General features: G+C 37.4%; 1 protein-coding gene across 4 annotated transcripts in view; it reads left to right on the top strand.

Moving 5' to 3' along the window:
• The first annotated feature begins 14,540 nt into the window (after window positions 1-14,540).
• The window catches only part of LOC104107305 (putative late blight resistance protein homolog R1B-14), a 168,035-nt gene continuing 158,715 nt past the window's right edge, over window positions 14,541-23,860 (top strand). The window contains exons 1-4 of one of the 4 annotated variants that reach the window (XR_688773.4): window positions 14,541-15,075; window positions 15,981-18,237; window positions 18,345-18,415; window positions 18,645-19,154. Coding sequence is in view for 2 of the 4 variants with exons in the window: in XM_070187780.1 (XP_070043881.1) it covers window positions 14,638-15,075; window positions 15,981-18,206 (2,664 nt within the window). In the remaining 2 variants the exon portion in view is untranslated. Of the gene's footprint in view, window positions 15,076-15,980; window positions 18,238-18,344; window positions 18,416-18,644; window positions 19,155-23,860 lie in introns of those variants that run through there. The other 3 variants (XR_688774.4, XM_009616069.4, XM_070187780.1) reach the window with 3 other exon arrangements.

Here is a 23,860-nt window from a genome sequence, read left to right on the forward strand (position 1 = left end):
AGAAATTAGTATGGCCTAGTGAATAAGATAAACTGAACATGAATTCGGGACTGAAGGATTTGATAAAAGTTGACATCGTGAGAATTTCAGAGATCGCGTTCCGACGATAATTGAATGGACAACAGAAGAATAACCTTTAAAGGTCATTTAGGAAGATGCTTCCCTGAAACAAGTGTTGTGGGCAGAGTTAAGCTTAAGGGACTAAGTGTGCCAGTTACACTAGGTGTCACCTTCGTGCGTAAGAGATTCAGTTATCCATGGTACATAAAGGTTACCACAAGGCAAGTAAAAGTCCACGGAAATGTGAAATGACGCCAAAGATGAAGAGGTAAAACATTTATAGGTAAATCTTCATAGCATTAAATGTTAGTACTCCCCTAAAGGGGGAAGATGGTGTGATATAGTATTAAGTCAGAGTTATGTGGTGCAGGTAACTATGGAATAGTAAAGAAATAATGTGGTAGAAAGGTGAAAGGAATGAGGTTGAATTTATTCAAATCCTACGGATATGATACGACTCCAAAATATTATGTAAATATGACGACGGGAGAGGCAGTAAGGGTTCCATCACTAGATGTTATTGATAAATAATTGCAAATGAACACTGGATACATAAGGAGTCAGTATGCAGGGTAAGTTAAGACAAAGTATATAACCCAAGAGAGATTATGCAGGATATAGATATGAGAATGGACTAACGTGTAGTTAGTAGTTGATTTAGGAAGAGCCTAGCCATGGCTAAACAAGAGGATACCGACAAATCAACAGGTTGTGCAAGATAAACATAGCGAAACCCAACATAGGGAATTCAATCGCAAATATGATGACATCGTAATCCTTGAGAAATATTCAGATAGGAGTTAGGGCTGTTAAATGTACTGTATAAGTGTTACAGAAATAAGAGAGAGTGCCACTAAGGAGACAATCAAACTTTGAGTTTAGAAGTAACCTTACGAGCACAAGGGCACAATTTGTATATAACTAAGGCTATTTGTAGGCGAGTAAGAATATCAAAAGAATGCTTTCGGGTATACGATGTAATAAGCTCGCAGCTTTACAAAAGTCAAAAGGCCTCTCTTAAGTATTACTAAGGCAGACTAGCTGGGGGAATAAGGAAGAATGCTTCAACTTAAGCATAGTGACATAAGGAAGAAATGGTCTTGTAACAACAGTCTCACAACAACATTGTATGCACTCCATAAGAAAGTGGAACCTATCGTGGCTAATGAACGGGAAAAAAATCAAAAGATGATATTTGAGATCATATGAGTTACAGAAAATTCCAGTATTTGTAGGCAATGAGATAAGCCTTGTATTCATGCAACAAGTGACAAAACGACCATGAAAAGTAATTGCTTATGTTTAAATAGAACTAAGAAAGCGCAGGAAGAATTATACGATCCACGATTTAGCGTTACCGGTGATTCATGCACTAAAGATGTGGACGCACTATTTGTATGGCATTCATGTTGATATATATTCGGATCATAAGAGCCTTCAATATATCTTCAATCAAAAGGTGTTGAATTTATGCCAAAGGATATGGTTGGAGCTACTGAAAGACTACGACATTGATATTTTATACCATCTGGGGAAGGCGAATGTAGTAGTTGACGCCTCAGCCATAGATCAATGGGTAGCCTATCATATTTACAACCAGAGAAGTGTGGGATAGCCCATGAGATTCATCAGCTAGCTAGTCTTGGGGTTCGATTACTAGACTCAGGTGATACCGGAGTTACTATTGAGGACACGACAACATCCTCCTTAGTAACTGAAGTGAAGGAACGCTAGTAAGAGGATCATATGCTAGCTCATTACAGAGATACATCCCCTTAAAAGGAGAATACACCATTTGATATTACAAGAGATGGAGTCCTCGGATATCTAGGTTGATTATGTGTTCTAATATGGCAGGGTTGCGCCAGCAGGTTATGGGAGAAGCTAACTATTCTAGTTATTCTATTTATCAAGGAGTGACGACAATGTATCATGATATCAGGGAAATATACTGGTGGGACGAAATGAAGAAGGATATAGCAGAGTTTGTTGATGAGTGCCCAAATTGTCAGCAGGTATTGAGCATCAGAAACCTTATGGATTATTACAGGCTATAAAGATTCTAACTTGGAAATGGGAAGTGATTAATATGGATTTCATCATAGGCTTACCTCGTTCCCAACGTAATTTCGATGCTATATGGGTTATTGTAGATAGACTTACAAAAACATCCCATTTTTTGTATGTCAGGACTACTTGTTCAACAGAGGATTATGCAAGGCTTTATATTAGGGAGATAGTACGACTTTATGGTGTCCCTATATCTATTATCTCAGATAGAGGTGCTCAATTTACAGCTAATTTTTGGAGGTCCTTCAAAAAAAAGGATTGGGGACTCAGATAAGTCTTAGTACAATATTTCATCCCCAGACAAACGGTCAGGTTGAGCGTACTATTAAGACACTGGAGGATATGCTACGTGTTTGTGTGAAGGACTTCAAGGTTAGCTGGGATGATCATCTTCCACTTATTGAGTTCGCATATAATAATAGTTATCATTCCAGCATTCATATGGCTCCATACAAAGCTCTTTACGGACAGAAGTATAGGTCACCTATCAGATGGTTCGAGGTTAAGGAAACTAAGTTAGTAGGACCAGAGTTGGTACAACATGCAGTTGAGAAGATTAAGCTTATACGGGAAAGGCTATTAGCAACTCAGAGTCGTCAGAAGTCCTATGTAGATAATCGACGATGGGACTTGGAGTTTCAGGTAGATGACTGGGTATTCCTAAAGGTATCACCGATGAAAGGCGTTATGAGATTCGGCAAGAAAGGAAAGCTTAGCCCTCGATACATTGGACCTTATAAGATCATACGCAGAGTAGGCCAGGTAGCATATGAATTAGACTTGCCTTCCAAATTGGAGTCTGTACATCCAGTATTTCATGTGTCGATGCTATGTAGGTGTATTGGAGTTCCCTCTAAAGTCATTCTAGTTGATGATGTTCAGGTTATAGAGCAGCTATTATATGAGTAAGCTCTCATTGCTATACTAAATAGACAAGTTCAGAGATTAAGAACTAAGGATGCATCTTTGGTTAAAGTACTTTGGATTAACAATAATGTGGAGGAGATGACTCGGGCAGCTGCAGAATAAATGAATATTAGGTATCCTCACTTGTTTACACTTTCGGAGGAGGATCAGACTGAGACATCACAACCTTTAGGTTGGTAGTAGTACCGTTACAGAGGAGACTTTTCATATATTTCTATAGATTTTTGGGAGTTTAACATTCGAGGATGAATTTTTCTAAGGAGGGAAGATTGTTACACCCCGTACTTTAGACGTCACTGTCTTTATAGGATTATCTAATGTAAGCTCAAAAAGAGCGAAATCCTTATACACGGATAAGAAAGGTTTACCGAAATCTTAAGTAAGTTAAGATGAATATGAGACTTATTAATCATGATTTAAATGAGTTTAAAGTCATGATATGACTATATATGACGTTTGGATATAATATATAAAGTTTGGGGAAAATCGGATTTAAGTTGCGAAAAAAGAACCGACTAAGGATTTTCCTTGTAACAAAGATTTTTGAGAAATAAATTTCGCGTGCTATATGAGGTCATTTTGGGACATATTATATACCAAATTGAAGGTCTACGAGTCTAGTTTCCAATGCATTAAACCGTTCATTGATAAAACATTAGATTGCTGAGATATATACATTTTCGTGAGACTACGCAAGCGATTCGGTTGGGACCCACTTGAGACGACCTTCGACCTTACTTTTTTTTTAAAGGTGTTTCAGACTCATTGCGGGTTATTTTTCACCCAAATTTCATCTAACAACTCTCCAAAACCCTCCCCAACATATCCCAAGATCTCAAGAACCAAACTCAAGGGAAATCAACCCAAATCATCATCAAAAGTGTTAAGGACTACAAGACGATGCTTCTATGATGTTGTGGTGTGATTGAGGGCTATTGTGAGCTAAGTTGAGACATGGTTTCAAGTTGTAGCTGCTGTCCAAGGTATGTATAACATCTTCTAAATTTGTGCCTAAGGTTAATCTTGTGTTGGTTGTGTTGTTTGAGTGAGAAACCATAAGATAACACTTGAAAAAACATGGGATGTAGTTGTCATTGGTTGGACTGTTTTGTGGCTAATTAGATGGTTTGTGGTAGCTGGAAATTGTAAGAAATAATTTGATAATGTTGTGGCTGCTGTTGCTAACTTTTCTATTTGTTGATTAAGTTTACTGAAGAAGAAAAGATGAAAAACAAGTGATTGGCGATAAAAATTAAGGTACTAGACGTATGAGGCTGTTTTGGAAGGCATTTTGTGGATGTTTTGAATAAGAAATAATATAGTACATATAAGTATGGTGTTCTGAAGGTTATCAACTAATTTATGGAATAAGATTTGGATTTAATTTATATCTTGTTGTAAGTAAAAATGAGCTTGTCGTTCAATTTGGTTGTTAAGATAATTAGAGAAACTCATATTGGATTATATTGTTGTTGTTGCTATTGTTGGTTATAGTTGTTGTTGGGCTGTTGATGACCCTTAGTGGTCTTTGGGATGTATTAAAAATAGGGGAGTTTCTATCCGATTTTTCTTAACCCATATGACTAGCCAAATACGATGGTATGACATTATATGTTAACGGTAATATCACTTCATTTGTTGTAGATGAAAGAAGTTGTGTGGAGCTTGGTTGAGTAATAAGTAAGTGATCATACTGGTATGTTAAGGCTATCCCTTCTTTATTTTTGCATGATTCAAATGATACAAACGAAACGAGCAAAATACGCAACTTTCATAAATGACTCTATTCGTAGAAATACTAGGGGTGACTTTATTCTTGATTCCCCATTGAATTATTATTATATCTTCTATTCATGGGTCTCAGAAAAATACGTATTTGATAAAGTATGTCCGAAAGGCATATTGATTTTATGATATTCGAGAAATCTTATTAACGTATTTATTATGCATTTATACATGTACATTGACCCATGACCAGAAGGCGTTATATACGCGTATATTATATGTATAAGGGATATCTGAAAAGGTTACGGCGTTATATACGCATCACCACCTGATCAGCTGGTATACGTTGATGATTTGCCCACAGTGACCGAGATGATATGATGGGATGCCCTCAGATGCTTGATGATATTATGAACGCATATACCTATGCATGGTATGGAATTTATACACACATGCATGACATTATTAATTTTCATGATTCAAAAAGCTATTCAAAATATCAGGTTGAGTTCTTTACTCCATGTTTCTTTCATGTCTTTTATATACTACTGTCATGCCTTACATACTCGGTACTTGTGATGATCTAAAATATCATCTTTAAATTTAATAAGTAATTCTGTGTTCTAAGACCTCGAAAAGCACCATTTATTATTCCTCGACTTGTGTGCGCAGTCCGTATAATTTTTCGAAAAGTTTTTATGTGAAAAATAGATTTAAAATGTGAAATAGAGCTTTGAAAACTCAACTGAGTTGACTTTGGTCAATATTTTTAGCAAACGGACCCGAATTAGTATTTTGATAGTTCTAGTAGCTCCGTATCGTGATTTGGGACTTGGGCGTATGCCCGGAATTTAATTTGGAGGTCCCTAGCTCAAGTTATGGCCATTTAATGGAACTAGCAAATTAAAGGCTAAAGACTTCCAAGTTTGACCACGGGGTTGACTTTTTGATATCGGAGCCAGAATCCGATTCTGAAAATTTGAATAGCTCTGTTATGTCATTTATGACTTGTGTGCCAAATTGGAACTCATTCCAGATTCATTTAATATGTTTTGGCACAAAATTTGTAAATTAAAAAGTTTAAAACTCAAAGTCCGAATCGAGGTGTGAATTACAATTTTGATGTTATTTGATGTGATTTGAGACCTCGAGTAAGTCCGTATTATGTTACGAGACTTGTTGGGATATTTGGATAATGTCTCGAGGGGCTCGGGTGAGTTTCGGATATGCCACGAGATGTTTTGAACTTAGAAAATTTTGCTGGTATAACTGAACCTGTTGCAAGCCTCTGATCTCGCAATTGCGAAATCTGGCATAGCAAATGCGAACCAAGCAGGTATGGCAATTGCGAGATTTTTATCGCAATTACGAAGAAAGCCTAGGCCAGTAGTTCTCGCAATTACGAGTTTATCTTCGCAATTGCGAAGGTCCAACTGTCGCAAATGCGACATAATCTTCGCATTTACGAAGGCAGCGGGATTGTGAAGGGCCTCGCAATTGTGAGTGTTTCTTCGCATTTGCGAAGCTCAGGTCGCAATTGCGACACCTGTAGCTGAACAAAATGACTTTTGGACGAGATTTTTGATTCATTTCCCAAATCTTCAAAACCTAAAACCTCAAGAGGCGATTTTGGGCGATTTTCACGGGAAAACACTGGGGTAAGTGTTTCTTATCCTATATCGATTATATTTCATGATTTCATACTCATTTATATCATGAATCCGTGAATTTATGGAAGAAAAATCAGATTTTTCTAAAATCTACCAAAAATAAAAAATTAAGATTTGAAGGTCCATTTGATATCGGATTTGGATAATTTTTGTATGGTTGGACTCATCTCGGAATGGGTGTTCGAATTTTGTAAGTTTTTTTTGAGATTTAAGACGTGGGTCCCACTGCCGAATATTTTAATGAATTTTAGATTTTTATCTAGAAAATTAGTAAATTCATATGGAATTAATCACTATTATTCGTATTGAATATATCGACTTGTTTGTGAATAGATTTGAAGATTTTGGAGACAAATTTAAAAGTGGTTGAGTAATTGATTAAAATTTGCAAAGCAAGGTAAGTGTCGTGGTTAACCTTGACTCGAGGGAATAGAACCCTTAAATTATTTGTTATGTGAATTGCATGTGAATGACGTATAGGCGAGGTGACGAGTGTCTATACGTTGTCAAATAAATTATTTGCCTGCTTACTTGAAAAATCATAAATTGTTTTAAATCATAAAATAATTATTATAATAATTATTTTTATCCTATTCTTTGTCAAATATTAGTTCTTGATTTTCTGCATTAATTGTTACATGCTATTTGAATTATGTGCCTTAATTTATATTTGACATTTAGCATATTAAATATTAAACTGCATATTTTCTCTCTGATTTCTATAATAATTTACTAATTGCTTTTGTTTGTTTCGTAATTAAATCATAATTATTGTATGCTTGTTGTCTTATAATTTTATATTAATTGTTGCATTTATTGAAAAAATTCTTCTATAAAAATTGGTAAATGAATATGTTGGAGGAGCGGGTTGCACGCCGTAACATGATTGATTATAATAAATAAATTTGAAGATTGGGTTGCACTCCGCAACATAATTAATTATAATGAATATATTGGAGGATCGGGTTGCACGCCGCAGCAGACTTATTAAAAGTCCATATTGGAGGATCGGGTTGCACGCCGCAATAGACTTATTAAAAATCCATATTTGAGGATCGGGTTGCACGCCGCAACAGACTTATTTAAAAGTTGACATATATATATATATTGGGGGATCGGGTTGCACGCCGCAACAGACTTAATTAAAATGAATATATTGGAGGAGCGGGTTGCACTCCGCAACAGAACTGAATGTGAATATACTGTGAGAGCGGGTTGCACGCTGCAACAAAACGGAATGTGAATATATTGTGAGAGCAGGTTGCACGCTGCAACAGAATTGATAAAAATAATAATTGGTTATAACTGCTGAGTTGGCTTCAATTATTATAAATGAGTTACCTGATTTATTTCTATTATTGTTGTTGTTACTAATATTGCGTACAGGTAATGTAAGTGACCCGCCTTATTATGGTGGACGATGGGAGCGACGTGTGCATTATCCATCTTCAAGTACTCGCGCAGATGGAACTCGAGGACAAGATAGTGCCATGCTGCATCACGCTAACTGGTTTTAACAATGCAGTTGAACGAACATCTGAAGAAATCATACTCCCCGTCCTGGTCGGAGGTGTCACTCTGGAAACCACGTTCTACATTATGGACCAGGATATGGCGTATAATGCCATAATAAGTCAGCCCTGGATACACGCCATAAAGGACATCCCCTCTAGCTTATACCAAGTTATCAAATTCCCCACCCCATGGGGAGTATTCAACATACGAGGAGAACAACGCACTTCCCGAAAATGTTGTTGCATCGCCCAAGACAGCACATATACCCAACAGATAAAGGGCAAAGTAAAATATGCATAGAAATTAATAGGGTCAAGGTCGAGTAATGATGAAATGGAATACATCATCAAAAACCCCGAAATAATAGAAGCCACAGGATCAACCGTAGAAATCTCAACCCCGTCCAACTCGATGACAAAGACCACATCAAAAAAGCTTATGTCGGTCACAAACTTCAATGCAGACTAATAATGCAGACTTGTTTTCCTTTTCCCATGCAGAGATGCCAAGGATCCCGAAAGAGATCGCGACGCACAAGTTGAACATCGATCCATTTTATTCTCTAGTAAGGCAAGTTAGGCGAAAATTCTATTTCGCAATAAACGATGTTGTCACGACCCAAATCGATGGGTCGCGATGGGCACCCGGTACCTTACTCAACCGAATAGCAACATAACATATCTTTCGTATCATACTATCATAGGTAAATGAGCCTGAGAGGCTGTCGTGAGATAAGTAGAATAAAACATGAGAAAATACTCAATATAGGGTGACCCAACTTGATATACCAACTTATACATATGGCGTACTGGCCTATAATGCCATACCAATATCTGTATACATGACATATGTCTACAAGCTTCTAAGAGTACATAAATATCATATAGTTAGGGATAGAGCCCCGCCATACCAATCAATACAAATTCAAATCATACTGAAAAAATAAGTAACTCAGGAGCAAGTGGAGTGCACAAACACCTTCTAGTGAGCCGATAGCCTACTAGGAGAACTCTCAACCTGTCTATCGGGATATGCGGGCATGAAACGCAGCGTCCCCAGGAAAAAGGAACGTCAGTACAAATAAAGTACTGTCACGACCCAAAATTCCCTCCTTGGGACCGTGATGGCGCCTAACATTTTACTTGCTAGGCAAGCCAACGTTAGAATAATATTAACCAATTTTTAAATAATTTTTAAATTATTAATAATCAAGAAAACAAATGCGGAAGCAAAGTTTGAAATATAGTAAAATAATCCGTAAAAACAACGGTGTCTAAATACCATCCCTGAATTTGGTGTCACAAGTGCACAAGCTTCTAGAATAAATACAATTAAAGGTCTGAATAAAATAAAGCTGTCTGAAAATAAACACACAGCTAAAGTAAAATAGACGGGGACTTCATAACTGCGGACGTCATGCAGTTATACCTCAAGTCTCCTCCGAGTAGCTGAAATCCGAGCAAGTCTATGGCACGCCGCTGAGACTAACTCCAAAATCTGCACAAGAAGTGCAGAGTATAGTATCAGTACAACCGACCCCATGTACTGGTAAGTGCTGAGCCTAACCTCGATGAAGTAGTAACGCATATGTATCTAATATTCGTAATGTGACAACAAGAGCATCATAGTGAGGGAAAACCAAATTGTGGGTATCTGACTTATCGAAGATGATACTTTCTTCGAGTTCGTCGTACCATTCATGAGTGATCAACCGTTTGAGTTTGTGGGTCATGGTGAACTTTACGCTGTTCGTCGTACCATTCATGAGTGTTGTTCATGCCTTCGTGAAAAGTTGACCCTTCCTCGGTCGCTCAACAACTCTTTCAAATGCCCTTGGTGAAGCATGTTCACAACTTCCTGCCTTAGTGCAATGCAATCCTCGATTTTATGACCTCGTTCCTGATGGAATTCACAGAGGGCGTTTGATTTCCTGGTGTTCGGGTCGGACCTCATTCTCTACGGCCACTTCACTTTTGGGCTGAGCTTCTCCAATGCGTAGACTACTTCTGAAGGTGAGACACAAAAATTGTGAGCAGACAATAAAGGGGGCATACCTCTCTCGCTCTGTTTAGTCCCTGTCCTTGGCCTAGATGGGCCTTCTTTGTGATGGGAGGGCGGCCTGATGGCACTCTTGATGTACGGCTGATACCTTTACCGGTTGGGTCGTAGAACTGCTAGGTCCTCTATGGTGTTTCTTCTATCTCTTTTGAACTCGTCCTGTATTGAGGTCAACCGTTGGGTTGGTCCATTTAGGTCGTCTTTGCCAGGACGAAATTCGGCGCTGTAGGCACTGTGTATTTCATCCCAAGAGGTTGGAGGGTATTTCATGAGTCGACTCAGCAACTTCTTGGTCGCCCTCGAACCTCTTCTGTTTAACCCATTTTGGAAAGCAACTACAACCATACCTTTTGATACATTTGGTAAGGCCATCCTTACACGGTTGAATCAAGCAAGGAAGTCCCTTAATCCTTCTCTAGGTGACTGTTTGACAACAAATATGTCATTCATCCTTGCCTCAACCTTTTTAGCTTCGGCATAGGCTGTCACAAACTTGTCAGCCATCTCTTCAAAAGTTTCAATTGAGCGTACGGACAGTTGTGAATACCAAGTTAATGCGCCCCCGGTGAGAGTTTCACCAAACTTTTTCAACAGGATGTAGGACAATTGTTCTTTGGTGAGGTTGTTGCCTTTTACTGCGGTTACATAATGAGTCACATGATCCTCAGGGTCGGTTGTACCGTCGTATATTTTTAGGTACGACTGAATTTTGAAGGTTTTGGGTATGGCATGGGGGGAGGCTTCATCGTTGTACGGTTGTTCAATGAACAAACCAGCATCTCCTTTTGGTAAGGGTTTCAGGATGCTCGGTATTTTGTCTACTATTTCCTGATGCTCTTTCATTTGGTCTCGAAGCATTTTTTTTCACTTTCTATTTCTTCCATCTTTATCAGAATGGCCGTGAGGGCATCATCGCTTGCATTATTAATATTGTTAGATGTGTCGTACTGCTCCGCCGTCGTTGATGCGACTCGGGTTTTTGTATTTTCTCTCAGTGCTTTTTGGGAAGGTTTGTTGAGGATGCTGGTCAGTGTGTTTGTTAACCAAGACTCAAGTAGCTTCTTCACTACTGGTGGCGCTTTTTCCCTTGTAGATGTGGAAGCCTCTTTGCCGCGGGATGTTGTGATGCTACTATGGGGGAGGGGAGAGCCCCTTTGCTTGGGAGAGGCATTGGGCGTTACATCTTCGCCTTCCGTTTCGGAAACTTCATTGATGGTATTTAAGAGGTTGGTGGTGAGATCGACCACTATCTTCATCCTTTCTTCTCAGTTAACTGCCATGTTAGATCTTGCGTACAAGAAAACAGGAGTTTTTATTTTTTTTAATTTTTTTTACAGATCTGGAAGAAACTAAAGTTCTAGCTAGGACAATGTCCATATACGAATCATCAAATTGACAATCTGCAAAACGAGCAGTAAATAAATCTCCCGTCAATGGTTCAAGATAGCGAATAATAGAGAGTGATTCAAACCCAATATAAATTCCTAACCTTCTTTGGGGGCCCATCTTACTGCGTTGTGGTGGTGCTACTGGCACATATACAACACATCCAAAAATTCGTAGATGGAAAATATTTGGTTCATGACCAAAAACTAATTGTGACGAAGAATATTTATTATAATGTGTCGGTTTGAGACGGATAAGTGATGCTGCATGCAAGATAGCATGTCCCCAAACAGTAGTGGGCAATTTTATTTTCATAAGTAGTGGTCTTGCTATCAATTGCAGCCGTTTAATAAATGACTCTGCAATGCCATTTTGAGTATGAACATAAGCTACAAGATGTTCAACTTTTATTCCAACTGATAGATAATAATTATCAAAAGCTTGAGATGAGAATTCTCCAGCATTATCAAGGAGAATAGCCTTTATAGGATAATCTGGTAATTGTGCTCTTAATCGAATTATTTGGGCTAATAACTTTGCAAATGCCAGGTTGCGAGATGATAGTAGGCAAACATGAGACCATCTTGAAGATGCATCTATTAGGACCATAAAATATCTAAAGAGCCCACTTGGTGGGTGAATAAGTCCACATATATCCCCATGTATACGTTCTAAAAAGGTAGGGGACTCAATGCCAACTTTCATTGGTGATGGTCTAGTGATCATTTTGCCTTGATAACAAGCATCACAAGAAAATTCATCATTTGTAAGAATCTTCAGGTTCTTTAATGGATGCCCACTCGAATTTTCAGTAATTCGTCTCATCATTATTGATCCAGGATGGCCCAAACGACCATGCCAAAGCACAAAAGTATTTGAATCAGTAAACTTCTGGTTTACGATAGAGTGTGCTTCAACTGTACTAATCTTTGAATAGTATAAGCCAAAAGATAAAGTTGGTAACTTTTCTGCAATGCATTTCTGGCCAGAAATATTCTTCGTAATACAAAGATATTCCATGTTCATCTCATCTATTGTTTCAACATGATACCTATTTCGGCGGATATCTATAAAACTCAACACGTTTCTTCGGGATTTGGAGGAGAATAATGCATTGTCTATAATAAGTTTTGTTCCCTTAGACAGAAATACAATAGCTCTTCCGGAGCCTTCAATCAAACTTATATTACCAGAAATTGTAAAAATATTTGCTTTTTCCTTATGCAAATAAGAAAAGTATTTCTGATCTTTGAATATGGCATGAGTTTTTCCACTATCAATTACACAAATATCTTCATGATTGGTCTTTGATCCAAATATAATTTGAGCATTATCCATATTCTTCAAAATGACATAAACAAAATAAATATGATAGTAAACATTATTATCAAAGCATAACTTTTATTTATGTACAATAATTACATAACCATACTATCTACTATAAACAATAAAAATTAAAATATTTATATTTCTACAGATTCACTACCGATCACATGACTTGTTTATCCTTCTGGGAGTGCAAAATAATTAGCTACATCCAAATGCATGAAGTCTAAATTATCTTCAGAAATAAAATTTGCTTCAGCATTTTTCTCTATCTTTTTCAGGGAGGCTTGATACAGCTCAACCAGGTGCTTTGGCGTATGACATGTACGTGACCAGTGCCCTTTTCCTCCACATCTATAACATGCATTTTATGGCTTTGTTGCTTGCACCGCTTCATGCTTTTGTTCCTTCCTTTTTCACTGCTAGTGGTGAGGAGGGTTCTTTGGTGCATTTGTTATTACCACGATTAGAGTTTCCTCCCCGACCACGGCCATGACCACGACTGGGGCCACGTCCTCTTCCACGCTTAGCTTGGTGAAAGTTCGTCTCATTCACTTCAGGGAATGGACAAGAACCAGTAGGTCGGCTTTCATAGTTTTTCATTAATAGCCCATTATGTTGCTCGGCTACAAGAAGATGTGAAATAAGTTCAGAATACTTTTTAAATCCCATCTCTCGATATTGCTGCTGCAGGAGCATATTCGAGGCATGAAAAGTGGTGAAAGTTTTCTCCAACATATCATGATCAGTAATATTATCACCACATAGTTTCAATTGGAAAATAATTCTGAACATAACAGAATTATACTCACTAATAGATTTAAAATCTTGTAGCCTTAGATGAGTCCAATCATAACGTGCCTGTGGAAGAACGACCATCTTCAGGTGGTCATATCTATCTTTCAAATTATTTCACAGTATGACTGGATCTTTAACAGTAAGATATTCCATTTTCAGGCCCTCACCAAGGTGATGACGTAGGAATATCATTGCTTTGGCACGATCTTGGTTTGATGCCTGATTTTTATCTTTGATGGTGTCTGCCAGACCCATCGCATCAAGATGAATTTCGGCATCAAGCACCCAAGACATGTAGCTTTTGCCCGATATATCCAGGGCTACAAACTCAAGTTTAGAAAGATTTGACATTATTTAGAAAAAAAAAGTTCGTACCTCTGATACTTTCAAAGTATTTTCTCGAGATGGCAGAGTCTCGTGCTGATAACGTATTATAAAATAAAAACTGTAAAGTAAAGACAATTATAAAGAGAAATTGATATATTATTCAAATTTCAAACTTTTGTACATAATGAACTGAAAACTCTTCTATTTATGGAAGAAAGGAAGCAGATGCGAGGCTTTTCAGGAAACAGCTGCAAGGCTTTTCTTTAGCTGCTTGTAAGTTGTCTGCATGAGCTGCTTGCAACCTGCCTGTTTAATAAGAAGCTGCTGCAAATCATTTCATTGAGTTGTTTGCGACCTGCCTGCATCAGCTGCTTGTAGATAAATTTCAACAGAGTAATAAATGAACATGCACAATATAATTATTTTCATAACAAATGAAAATATGTGGGTTTTGAGGTAGTTGGCTACAAAAAGTAAATATGAGACTAAATATTTAAATCGGATTAGTTAAAAAGAATGGGACTATTTTTAGTTTAATATTAATATGGCCGCTAATCTAGTTAATTGTAGCAGAGAATAGTACTGTACGAGAAATATCTTAAATAAGCAAACACTAAGAAATACCATACAAAACGACAAAATGTCATAAAGATTTCCACATCTTTAAATAATTCTACAATTATTAATTGGCAATTGGCAGCTCCCATTTGTCTAGCTCAACTTTACTCTCTTAGTCAACTTACCAAGTAAGAGCAAGATCATAGCTGCTGCAGCCATGGCAGATGTAGCAGTGAATTTCCTAGTAGAAAACTTGATGCATTTAATAATCGACAACGCTGGCTTGATTATTGGAATAAAAGGTGAAGTTGAACATTTACTACATGATCTGAATGACTTCAATGCTTTTCTCAAACAAGCAGCTAAATCCAGGAGAGACAATGAAGTCTTGAAATCACTAGTAAAGAAGATAAGGAAAGTGGTAAATGATGCCGAAGATTCAATTGATAAGTTTGTGATTGAAGCTAAAAGACATGACGATATGAACAAATTTGCTCAGTGGTTTCATCTTACTCATGTTACTAGAGCTAAAGGGGTTGCTGATGAGATTAATACTATTAGGGAAAGGGTGAAGGTAATTCGCGAAAATGATGCTTATGGACTTCAAGCTATTACTTTTGATGATAATTTCAACAAAGGTGCTCAGGAGAGGAAGGTATGAGAGTGGATTTTGTGGTCTTTATTTCGAAATTTTATTACACTACTCATTTGATTTATTAGGTTCGAAATCAAGCATTTGTACTTATTTAGAAGGAGAGCCCTGACCTAACTCGAAACGATAAACAATGATATATGCAAGAAAAGGCTTCTTGCAGAAATGGATAAGACTGTGTACAACAAACAATTATGGTCCGGTAGTTCCCTGGACCCCGCAAAGTACTTCCTCGGACCCGCGCATAGCACACATGATTTTAGTAAACTTATTAAGAGTTAAGACATACAGAGTCTCTATGAGCCAAAGTTATTGGGCAGGGTGAACTTATAAGTTGATCTCTACATACGCCCTTGCTAGCTGTTTCCGTACTTTGTGCTGTAGAAAATATAAAGAACGTCTAGTCCAGTGCTTTTCATTTTTATTTTATATGATATTGAGTGGAGATGAGCTTGAATTGAATGATATATGCAAGTAAAGGTAACATTGTGAAAGCTAATATATTCCCAACTAAAAAGAAGATTTCGATAGATTTGAAATGTGGTTGCCATCAAATTTGTTGCTTTTTATTTATTTATAAAGATGGTTGCTTTCTGCTACAATCTACATCTAACCAAAATCGCATTACGAATATTGTTGTATTGAGTGCAGACACATTCAACTAGGACTTCACATAAATTGATGTGCTCTATTTATTGTGTAAATAGAGTCACATTCATCTATCTGACAAAGAAAGTAGGAAAAAAGCATCACACTCCGAGGATGGCTACATAAGTGTTAAATTGCCATTCATTCATAATATCAGCATTAGCAAGTTCGTTTCAAAATCATGTTTTTTCATCTTTTATTTAAAAACATTTCTAATATCATATATATGGCCTTTTTTCTTATTTAAAATCTTAAAATAGGTTCCTGTAGTTGAGGAAGACAATGTGGGAGGCTTTGATGAGGAAGTGAAAACTGTAATTGATCATCTCATTGGAGGATCGGATCATCTTGAGGTTGTACCAATCGTTGGTATGCCTGGTCTTGGAAAAACAACTTTGGCATATAAGATTTACAAGGATCCTAAGGTTGAGTGTGAGTTCTTCCCCTGCATTTGGGTAAATGTCTCTCAATTGTACAAGAGAAGGGAAATATTTCTGAACATCATCAGCAAATTTACTCGAAACTCCAAACAGTACTATGATGTACCAGAGGATGATTTAGCAGATGAAGCACGGGAGCTTTTGGGCAAGGGTGGGAAATATCTTATTGTTTTAGACGATGTATGGACGATGGAAGCTTGGGATCGCATTAAAATTGCTTTCCCCGATAACGGTAAATGCAGTAGAGTCTTGATGACCACTACGCACCGCAATGTTGCCAGATATTGCAATGATAAACCTCACTATGTAAAGTTTCTAACTAAAAATGAAAGTTGGGAGCTACTTGAGAAGAAGGTTTTTTACAAGGAGAAGTGTCCACGTGAGTTAGAATTACCTGGAAAATCTATAGCCGAAAATTGTAGGGGCTTACCACTTGCAATAGTTGTTATTGCCGGAGCTTTGATGGGCAAAGGAAAGACAACAAGGGAGTGGAAGCTGGTGGCTGACAGTGTGGGTGAGCACCTGATAAATAGAGATCCAGAGAACTGCAAGAAATTGGTGCAGATGAGTTATGATTGTTTGCCTTATGATTTAAAGATGTGCTTCTTATATTGTGGCACTTTTCCTGGTGGTTCTGAAATTTCAGCTCGGAAGTTGATTAGTTTATGGATCGCGGAAGGATTCATACACTACAACAGACCATTGACTCTAGAGGATGTAGCAGAGGACCACTTGAATTATCTTGTCAATAGGAACTTAGTGATGGTAATGCAGAGGGGTTCTAGTGGTCAAATTAAAACATGTCGTGTTCATGACATATTGCGTGAGTTCTGCAGACATGAGGCTATGATGGAGGAAAATCTTTTTCAGGAAATCAAACGAGGGCAGGAACATTCTTTTCCAGAGAAACAAGAGTTAGCCACTTATCGTCGCTTGTGTATTCATTCCTCTGTTTCTGAATTCTTATCAACAAAACCCTTTGGTGAGCATGTTAGGTCGTTCTTATGCTTTGCCTCGAAAAAATTTGAGATGCCTTTAGGTGATATAATCCCCCGAGCCTTTCCCTTGCTTAGGGTACTAGATGCGGAATCAATCAAGTTCAGTCGTTTTCCTAAAGAATTCTTCAAATTATTCCATTTGAGGTACATGGCTTTCTCAACTGACTCGATTATGACCATTCCTTCAAACATTGGGAATCTTTGGAATGTACAAACACTTATAATTGAGACACAACAGGGTACTCTTGACATTAAAGCAGACATTTGGAATATGACAACATTAAGGCATGTGTGCACAAATGCCTCTGCTATATTGCCATCCCCTAAGCACTCCAAGAGCAGAAAGGAGGTGAATCATTACCTACAAACACTTTCTACTATAGCACCTGAATGTTGCACTGCAGAAATTTTTACTAGAACTCCTAATCTCAAGAAATTAGGTGTTCGTGGAAAAATAGCTGCACTTCTAGAAACCAGTAAGGATGGATCTGGCTCTGGTTTGTTCGGCAACATAGGCAAGTTAGATTGCCTCGAAAATCTGAAGTTGGTAAATGATACTCGTCAAAGTGGTAAACAGCTACACCTTCCTCCAGCATATATTTTTCCTCAGAAGCTGAAAAAGCTCACTCTGATAGATACTTGGTTCGAATGGAAAGATATGTCTATATTAGGTCTATTAGAGTACCTTGAAGTGCTGAAGCTGAAACAAAATGCATTTAGGGGACAGTCGTGGGAACCCGAGGATGGTGGTTTTCCTTGTCTGCAAGTCCTATGGATTGAAAGGACAGATCTATCTTCTTGGAAGGCCTCATCCGGGAACTTTCCACAACTAAAACGCCTTGTTCTTATATCATGTGATAAGCTTGAGGAACTCCCAGCTGCACTTGCTGATGCGCAAAGCCTCCAGCTAATGGAACTGCACTATACCAGTGAATCTGCCGCTAAATCTGCACGAGTAATACTAAAGAGGCGACTAAGAAAAGAAGAGGGTAGCACTAACAGATGCGGATGCAAGCTTTCTGTATTCCCTCCAGATCTTGGATTGTAACTTTAAGAACTGCTTCATTGGCACTTGATAGGTTAGTTTCAATTCATACCTTAGCCTTCAAACGATTTTTATTCCTCTGATAAATTTCATAAAATTACCAAAGCTGCTGCCAACGAGGATTGTTTTTTTTTATAACAGCAGTCTCGTGAGTTTGAGCGAATTTGTGTTAGCTTGTGCTTGATATCTGTAAGGCAGGAGCTAGACATCAGGTAATTATGAAATTGTTTCCTGACAAAGCTATAAAGAGCTCATAAGCATGTACTAAGTTCCAGTTCTACAGCATTATGAGTATTACTTCACTATTTCAGCACCTAATATTTTTCTTTCTGCAGATTGATTCGTTAGCTTTTTAGCTAATTATTCTTATGTTTTGATAGAGTTAAATGCCCCATTTGTGGAATAAATTGGATAATTGTGCTTTGAATGGTGTATTTTCAGGTTTTGAAGTTGTGTGAGAACTTTGAAATTGGAGAATATAAAAAATGGGCAAGAAGTCATCACCTTAGAGCTAAAATTGGAGAAAGTTGAAGCAAAAAGACTTTTAGTTAGACCGTTGGACGCGGTTACGGTTCAAGAGAAGCTTGAAGAGTTTAAGAAATGAAACTTTTGGAATTCGTTACGGTTCAGCTGTCTCACGGTTGGCCCAACATGGCAATTATTTTTCACTTTTTGGACTTGGTATAAATAGCTATTTTAAGTCATTCTAGGGCATCTTTTTGGCAAGAATATTTTGTGTAGCAGCTTTTGGGATTCTTCTTTGGGATTTTGGGTGACTTCACCATTGTTCTACACAATCTTTTTTTCCTCTTTAGCTATTATGTTTGGTTTTTCATTTCTTTTTGTATTTTTCTTCCTTAATATGTCTAGCTAAGTTTATTAAGCTAGGATTGTAAACCTTAAGTGTGACTTTGTTTTTGAGTTATTCATATTAGTTCTATATTTAATTAAGCTTTGTGTTCTCTAATTACTTATTGATTGATTTTGTGGTTGCAAACACTAAATCCATGCCTATTTTGCTTGTTCTAACTTGGAAGAGTGGAACTTAGCTTAGGTATAAGGTAATTAGCAAGGAATTAAGTAGGTTAACCGCTTGATTAATGAAATCTAGCTAGGAATAGTGTGATTTCTAATTTGGCTAATCAATTGTTTATCATTGAGCCTTAGTTGACTTGGAATAGTATCATTGAGCCTTAGTTAGAAGAAATTAAGTTGGTGGAATATAAATTGAGGCCATAACACATGCTTAATTAACTAGAATTGAACATTTATATACCCAAAAGCATAGCTTACATGAAGGGGAAGCAATCCTAGCGCATTTCTCTTATTTGTTACAACTATATATTTACTTGCATTCTAAGTGTTCGATAAAATTACTAGACTAGTTTACATAGAAATTTTAGAAGTAACTTTAGAATAAATCGAACAACCACTTTTTGTTTGAATATTACATTAAAAATGAGTTTGCACGCATTTAAACACTAACACACACCCACTCCTTGTGGGATTCGACCCCAACCTTTGTTGGGTTTATTATTGCTAACGACCGTGCTACGCTTCATTAAGAGGTGTAGGTTGGACGTCACCACAGATACTATAAACTAGACTCCCCAGGAAAATTCATGGTGCTTGTGACTGAATGCACAGTGTCATACTTCAATTTAATATACATTATCCATTTATAGATAGCAAATATGTAGACTCGTAGCAAATTTGTAGGATTCGTTTTGTTATTCTTTCCTTAATTGGAAGTTGGAGCCCAATGTACATGGATTTATACCTCTTACTTCTTGGAATAACATACAAGAAACTCTCCAATACATTGTCTATTACATGGTATCAGACTCTTCTCTGGATACGTCGGAGTTACAACTGTTGACTCGCCAGAAATAGGTGTTGCCTCGTCTGTGCTTAAGACTTGGAAAATGATTTTCGCTACCTATCTAGGGAGAAAGGACCACGTTTTGGAGAAAAACTGCCTGGGACCAGATTCTATCATCTCTCTTGGTCAGGTTTTGAGTTTGAATTTTGTTGTTGTTGGATTTATATGAGTCTAGTATCCTGTTGGGGGTTACCAGAGTGACTGTAGGGGGCTTCCTGCGGCTGAAGCTGCTTTCTGGTATCTCCTTTACTTAATTTTGACACTGTGAGTATTGTTAGTTGGAAAAATGACAGTAAACAACAAGGGAGGAGAAAATATGACTACAGATAACATAGCAATGACTCCAAAAACTGTGTCATGCTATCAAGTATGTTCCTCCTGCACTAAAAGTATAGAGTTTGCAGACTTTTAAAGTTTACAAAAGAGATATGCTCAGCCTTCCCATCAAAACATCTCATGTTTCTTTCAAGCCAAATAGTCCAGATGATACACATGGGAATAGTCCTCCAAATCTGTATTCATCCACTATCCAGCTTCTGCCCATACCATCATAAAAGAAGCTGCTTCTCATCTTGTGGATCACCCAACAAACTTCCAAACCGATCAACAAAAATAGATTATATCTACCAAGTGAAGCTACAAAGCAAATATAGGTAGACGATAGTTGCTGTCCTCTAACCCACAGGGTAGGTGTAAGGTCTGCCCACTACGCCCCCACTTGTGAGTTTATACTGGGTTATTTTTGTTGCTGTCCTCCACAAAGTTACTACAAGGAAGGCATCTGCTGCATAATGAAATCCCTCTGTTGTAGCTTATCTTGAGTAAGACTTCCTGATTGATCTCCAAGGTCATTCCTTCTCCCGTCCTCGTGCCTATTTCAAAAATAAACCGTAACAGCTACTCGAGAAAAGACCTAAAATAGTCCAGTATCTTTGGACTTTAACTCAAATTAGTCCTATTTCTTTCACATGGAGCACTAATAGTCCACGTTATTTAATAAAGTGGTACACTATTAGTCTTTATGTTTGATATGAAAAGAAAATATTTTCCATCCTAGAAAATGAGTGGTCATCATTTATTTTTCCTTGTTTGGTTGGTAAGTGACAAACTTTTTCCGAGAATTTTTTTCTAGTTTTTATTTAGAGAGTAAAAAATATTTTTTAGAAAATTTTTATGCTACTTTTCTAACCCCCCCTCCCCCTTATCCCAAATCCCCACGTTTCCCGTGCTCCCTTTCCTCTCCCCTCCTCTCCCCCAACCCCAATTACCCAACGTTTTAAAGACTCTATTTTCTTCAAAATTTTTATTATTCTTTTAAAAATTTACACAAACCCAAAGTGACTAATGTGTTGCTTTACCTTTTCTCGCAAAAACAACATTGAAATTTGTGTTACACAACTAAAAAAAATACTCTTTTTTGGTTGAAAAAGAAAGTACTCTTTCTACAACATGAAAGAAGTACTCATTTTGTTAAAATGAAAGAAAAAACTTTTTCTATATCATGAAAAGAAAATACTTTTTGCTACATCATTTTGTTGAAATGAAAAAAAATATTTATTCTACATCATAAAAAGAAGAAAATTTAACCCAAATAGCCACCTACCTAACTGCTTAAATTAAAAATAGCCAATGGAAGTATAATATATGTATAATTTATGTATTATATGTGTATAATTATGTATAATAAATATATAATCTATGTATATTGCTAGAAAATGTAAACAGTGAAGAAAAGGGTGTGGAAGGTTGAAGAAAAATTTTGGAAAATATTTTTCCTTCTCGTGACAGGGAAAACATTTTCCTCCAATTGGAGGAAAATGAGTTCATGAAGAAAATATTTTTCAATTCATATCAAACATGGAGACTAAAAGTGTACCACACGAGGAAAAAGTTTTCCACATATCAAACACGGAGACTAAAAATGTACAACTTTAGTAAAGAATACGGACTATTAGTGCTCCATGTGAAATAAATAGTACTAGTTTGAGTTAAATTCCAATGATACTAACTATTTTGGGCCTTTTCTCCGGCTACTCACTGAGAAAGTTTCAGATTTACATGCTAGCCGGATTTGGGAGTCTCTTTTTTTGTCATCTTGAACCACATGCTGCAAAATTTCCAGCAACAGAGAAATACTTCCCAACTCCAAATTTCTTTTAAATGAAGCTACCATCCAGAGTTAGAGACACAATCAGCTACCAGAACATCTTTGTTGGCGACTAAGTTGTATAAATCCGGAAATTGGTCTTTGAGTACTCCAACATCAAGCTAGTGATCGATCCAAAATCTGATAAGCTTTCCATCTCCCACTTTTAATCTTATTAGCGGCAAATCACACCAAAGATTGCTTTTTTTTTTTTCCTTAGAGCTTACTTTGTTAGGAAAGCACGAGTTTAGGAGCTCAATAATTTTCCTTCCCATACTTAGTGATAATAATATCTTTCCAAAGTTCTTTCTTGCTATAGTTCAGTGTCTATAACCACTTACAAAGTAAGCTCTTTTTTTTTTTTTTTTTTTGGAGTTTAAGATTCATCACACTCAAGCCTCCACCTCTTTTACAAGTCATCACCTTTTTCCAACTAACCAAATGCATTTTCTTTTTCTCCGGGTTGCCTTCCAATAGGATGTCACGTCTTAACTTAGTGATTCTTTTCTCCACACTAATAGGAATGGGTTTAAGAGACATTAAATAAGTCGGGAATACCATCCAAAACACTCTTTACCTGGGTCAGTCTACCTCCAAAGAATAAATATTGTTTCTTCCATGGTGATAATTTCTTCTCCATCTTATCAATGATGCCTGCCATATCTTTTTATCTTTAAATTTAGCATCACAAGGAAGCCCTAGATAAGAGGTTAGGATTGAATGCAAATTGCTGGGTCTCACAAATTTTGATCTGATTAGAAACAAGAACCACCCACTTCTAAGCTTCCGAGTAAGAATATCTCATCATTACTAGAAATCTGGCAAAATCCGTCCACAAAAGTACCGACCTGTAACGATCCGACTGATCGTTTTGAGTGTATTAGCACCGATCCCCTATTTACTGCTTCCCCTGTATTTGTCTCTGCTTATGTGACTTGTCGGGAGGTCTTGATTTTGGGTTCGGAGTGTTTGGGACACTTAGACCCTAAAATGAAAGCTTAAGTCTTAGGATTTTTGACCGTAGTCGGAATTGTGTGAAGACGATCCCGAAATGGAGTTCTGTCGGTTTCGTTAGCTCCGTTGGGTGATTTTGGACATAGAAGCGTGTCCGGACAGTGAATTTGAGGTCTGTAGCTAATTTATGCTTGAAATGGCGAAAGTCGAATTTTTGGGAAGTTTAACTGGGTGTTGACTTTTTGATATCGGGGTCGTATTCCAATTTCAAAAGTTGAAGTAGGTCCGTAATGTTGATGACTTGTGTGCAAAATTTGAGGTCAATCAAACGTGATTTGATAGGTTTCAGCATCGTTTGTATAATTTGAAATTTTTGAAGTTCATTAAGTTTGGATTGGAGGGTGATTCGTGTTTTTGTTGCTGTTTGACGTATTTTGAGGGCTCGACTAAGTTCGTATGATGTTTTAGGACTTGTCGGTATATTTGGTTGAGGTCCCGGGGGGAGGGGGGAGGGCCCTCGAGTGTGTTTCAGATGCTTAACAGTTTGAATTTGAACTTAGGCAAATGGCTAAAGCCTTCTAATATCTGGTAGTTTCGCACCTGCGGTGGGGAGACCGCAGGTGCGTACTCGCACGTGCGGATGTAGGAGCGCAAAAGCGGGAGTTGAGGAAATGG

The sequence above is a fragment of the Nicotiana tomentosiformis genome, chromosome 10, assembly GCF_000390325.3.
Source record: "Nicotiana tomentosiformis chromosome 10, ASM39032v3, whole genome shotgun sequence".
Classification (NCBI taxonomy): domain Eukaryota; kingdom Viridiplantae; phylum Streptophyta; class Magnoliopsida; order Solanales; family Solanaceae; genus Nicotiana; species Nicotiana tomentosiformis.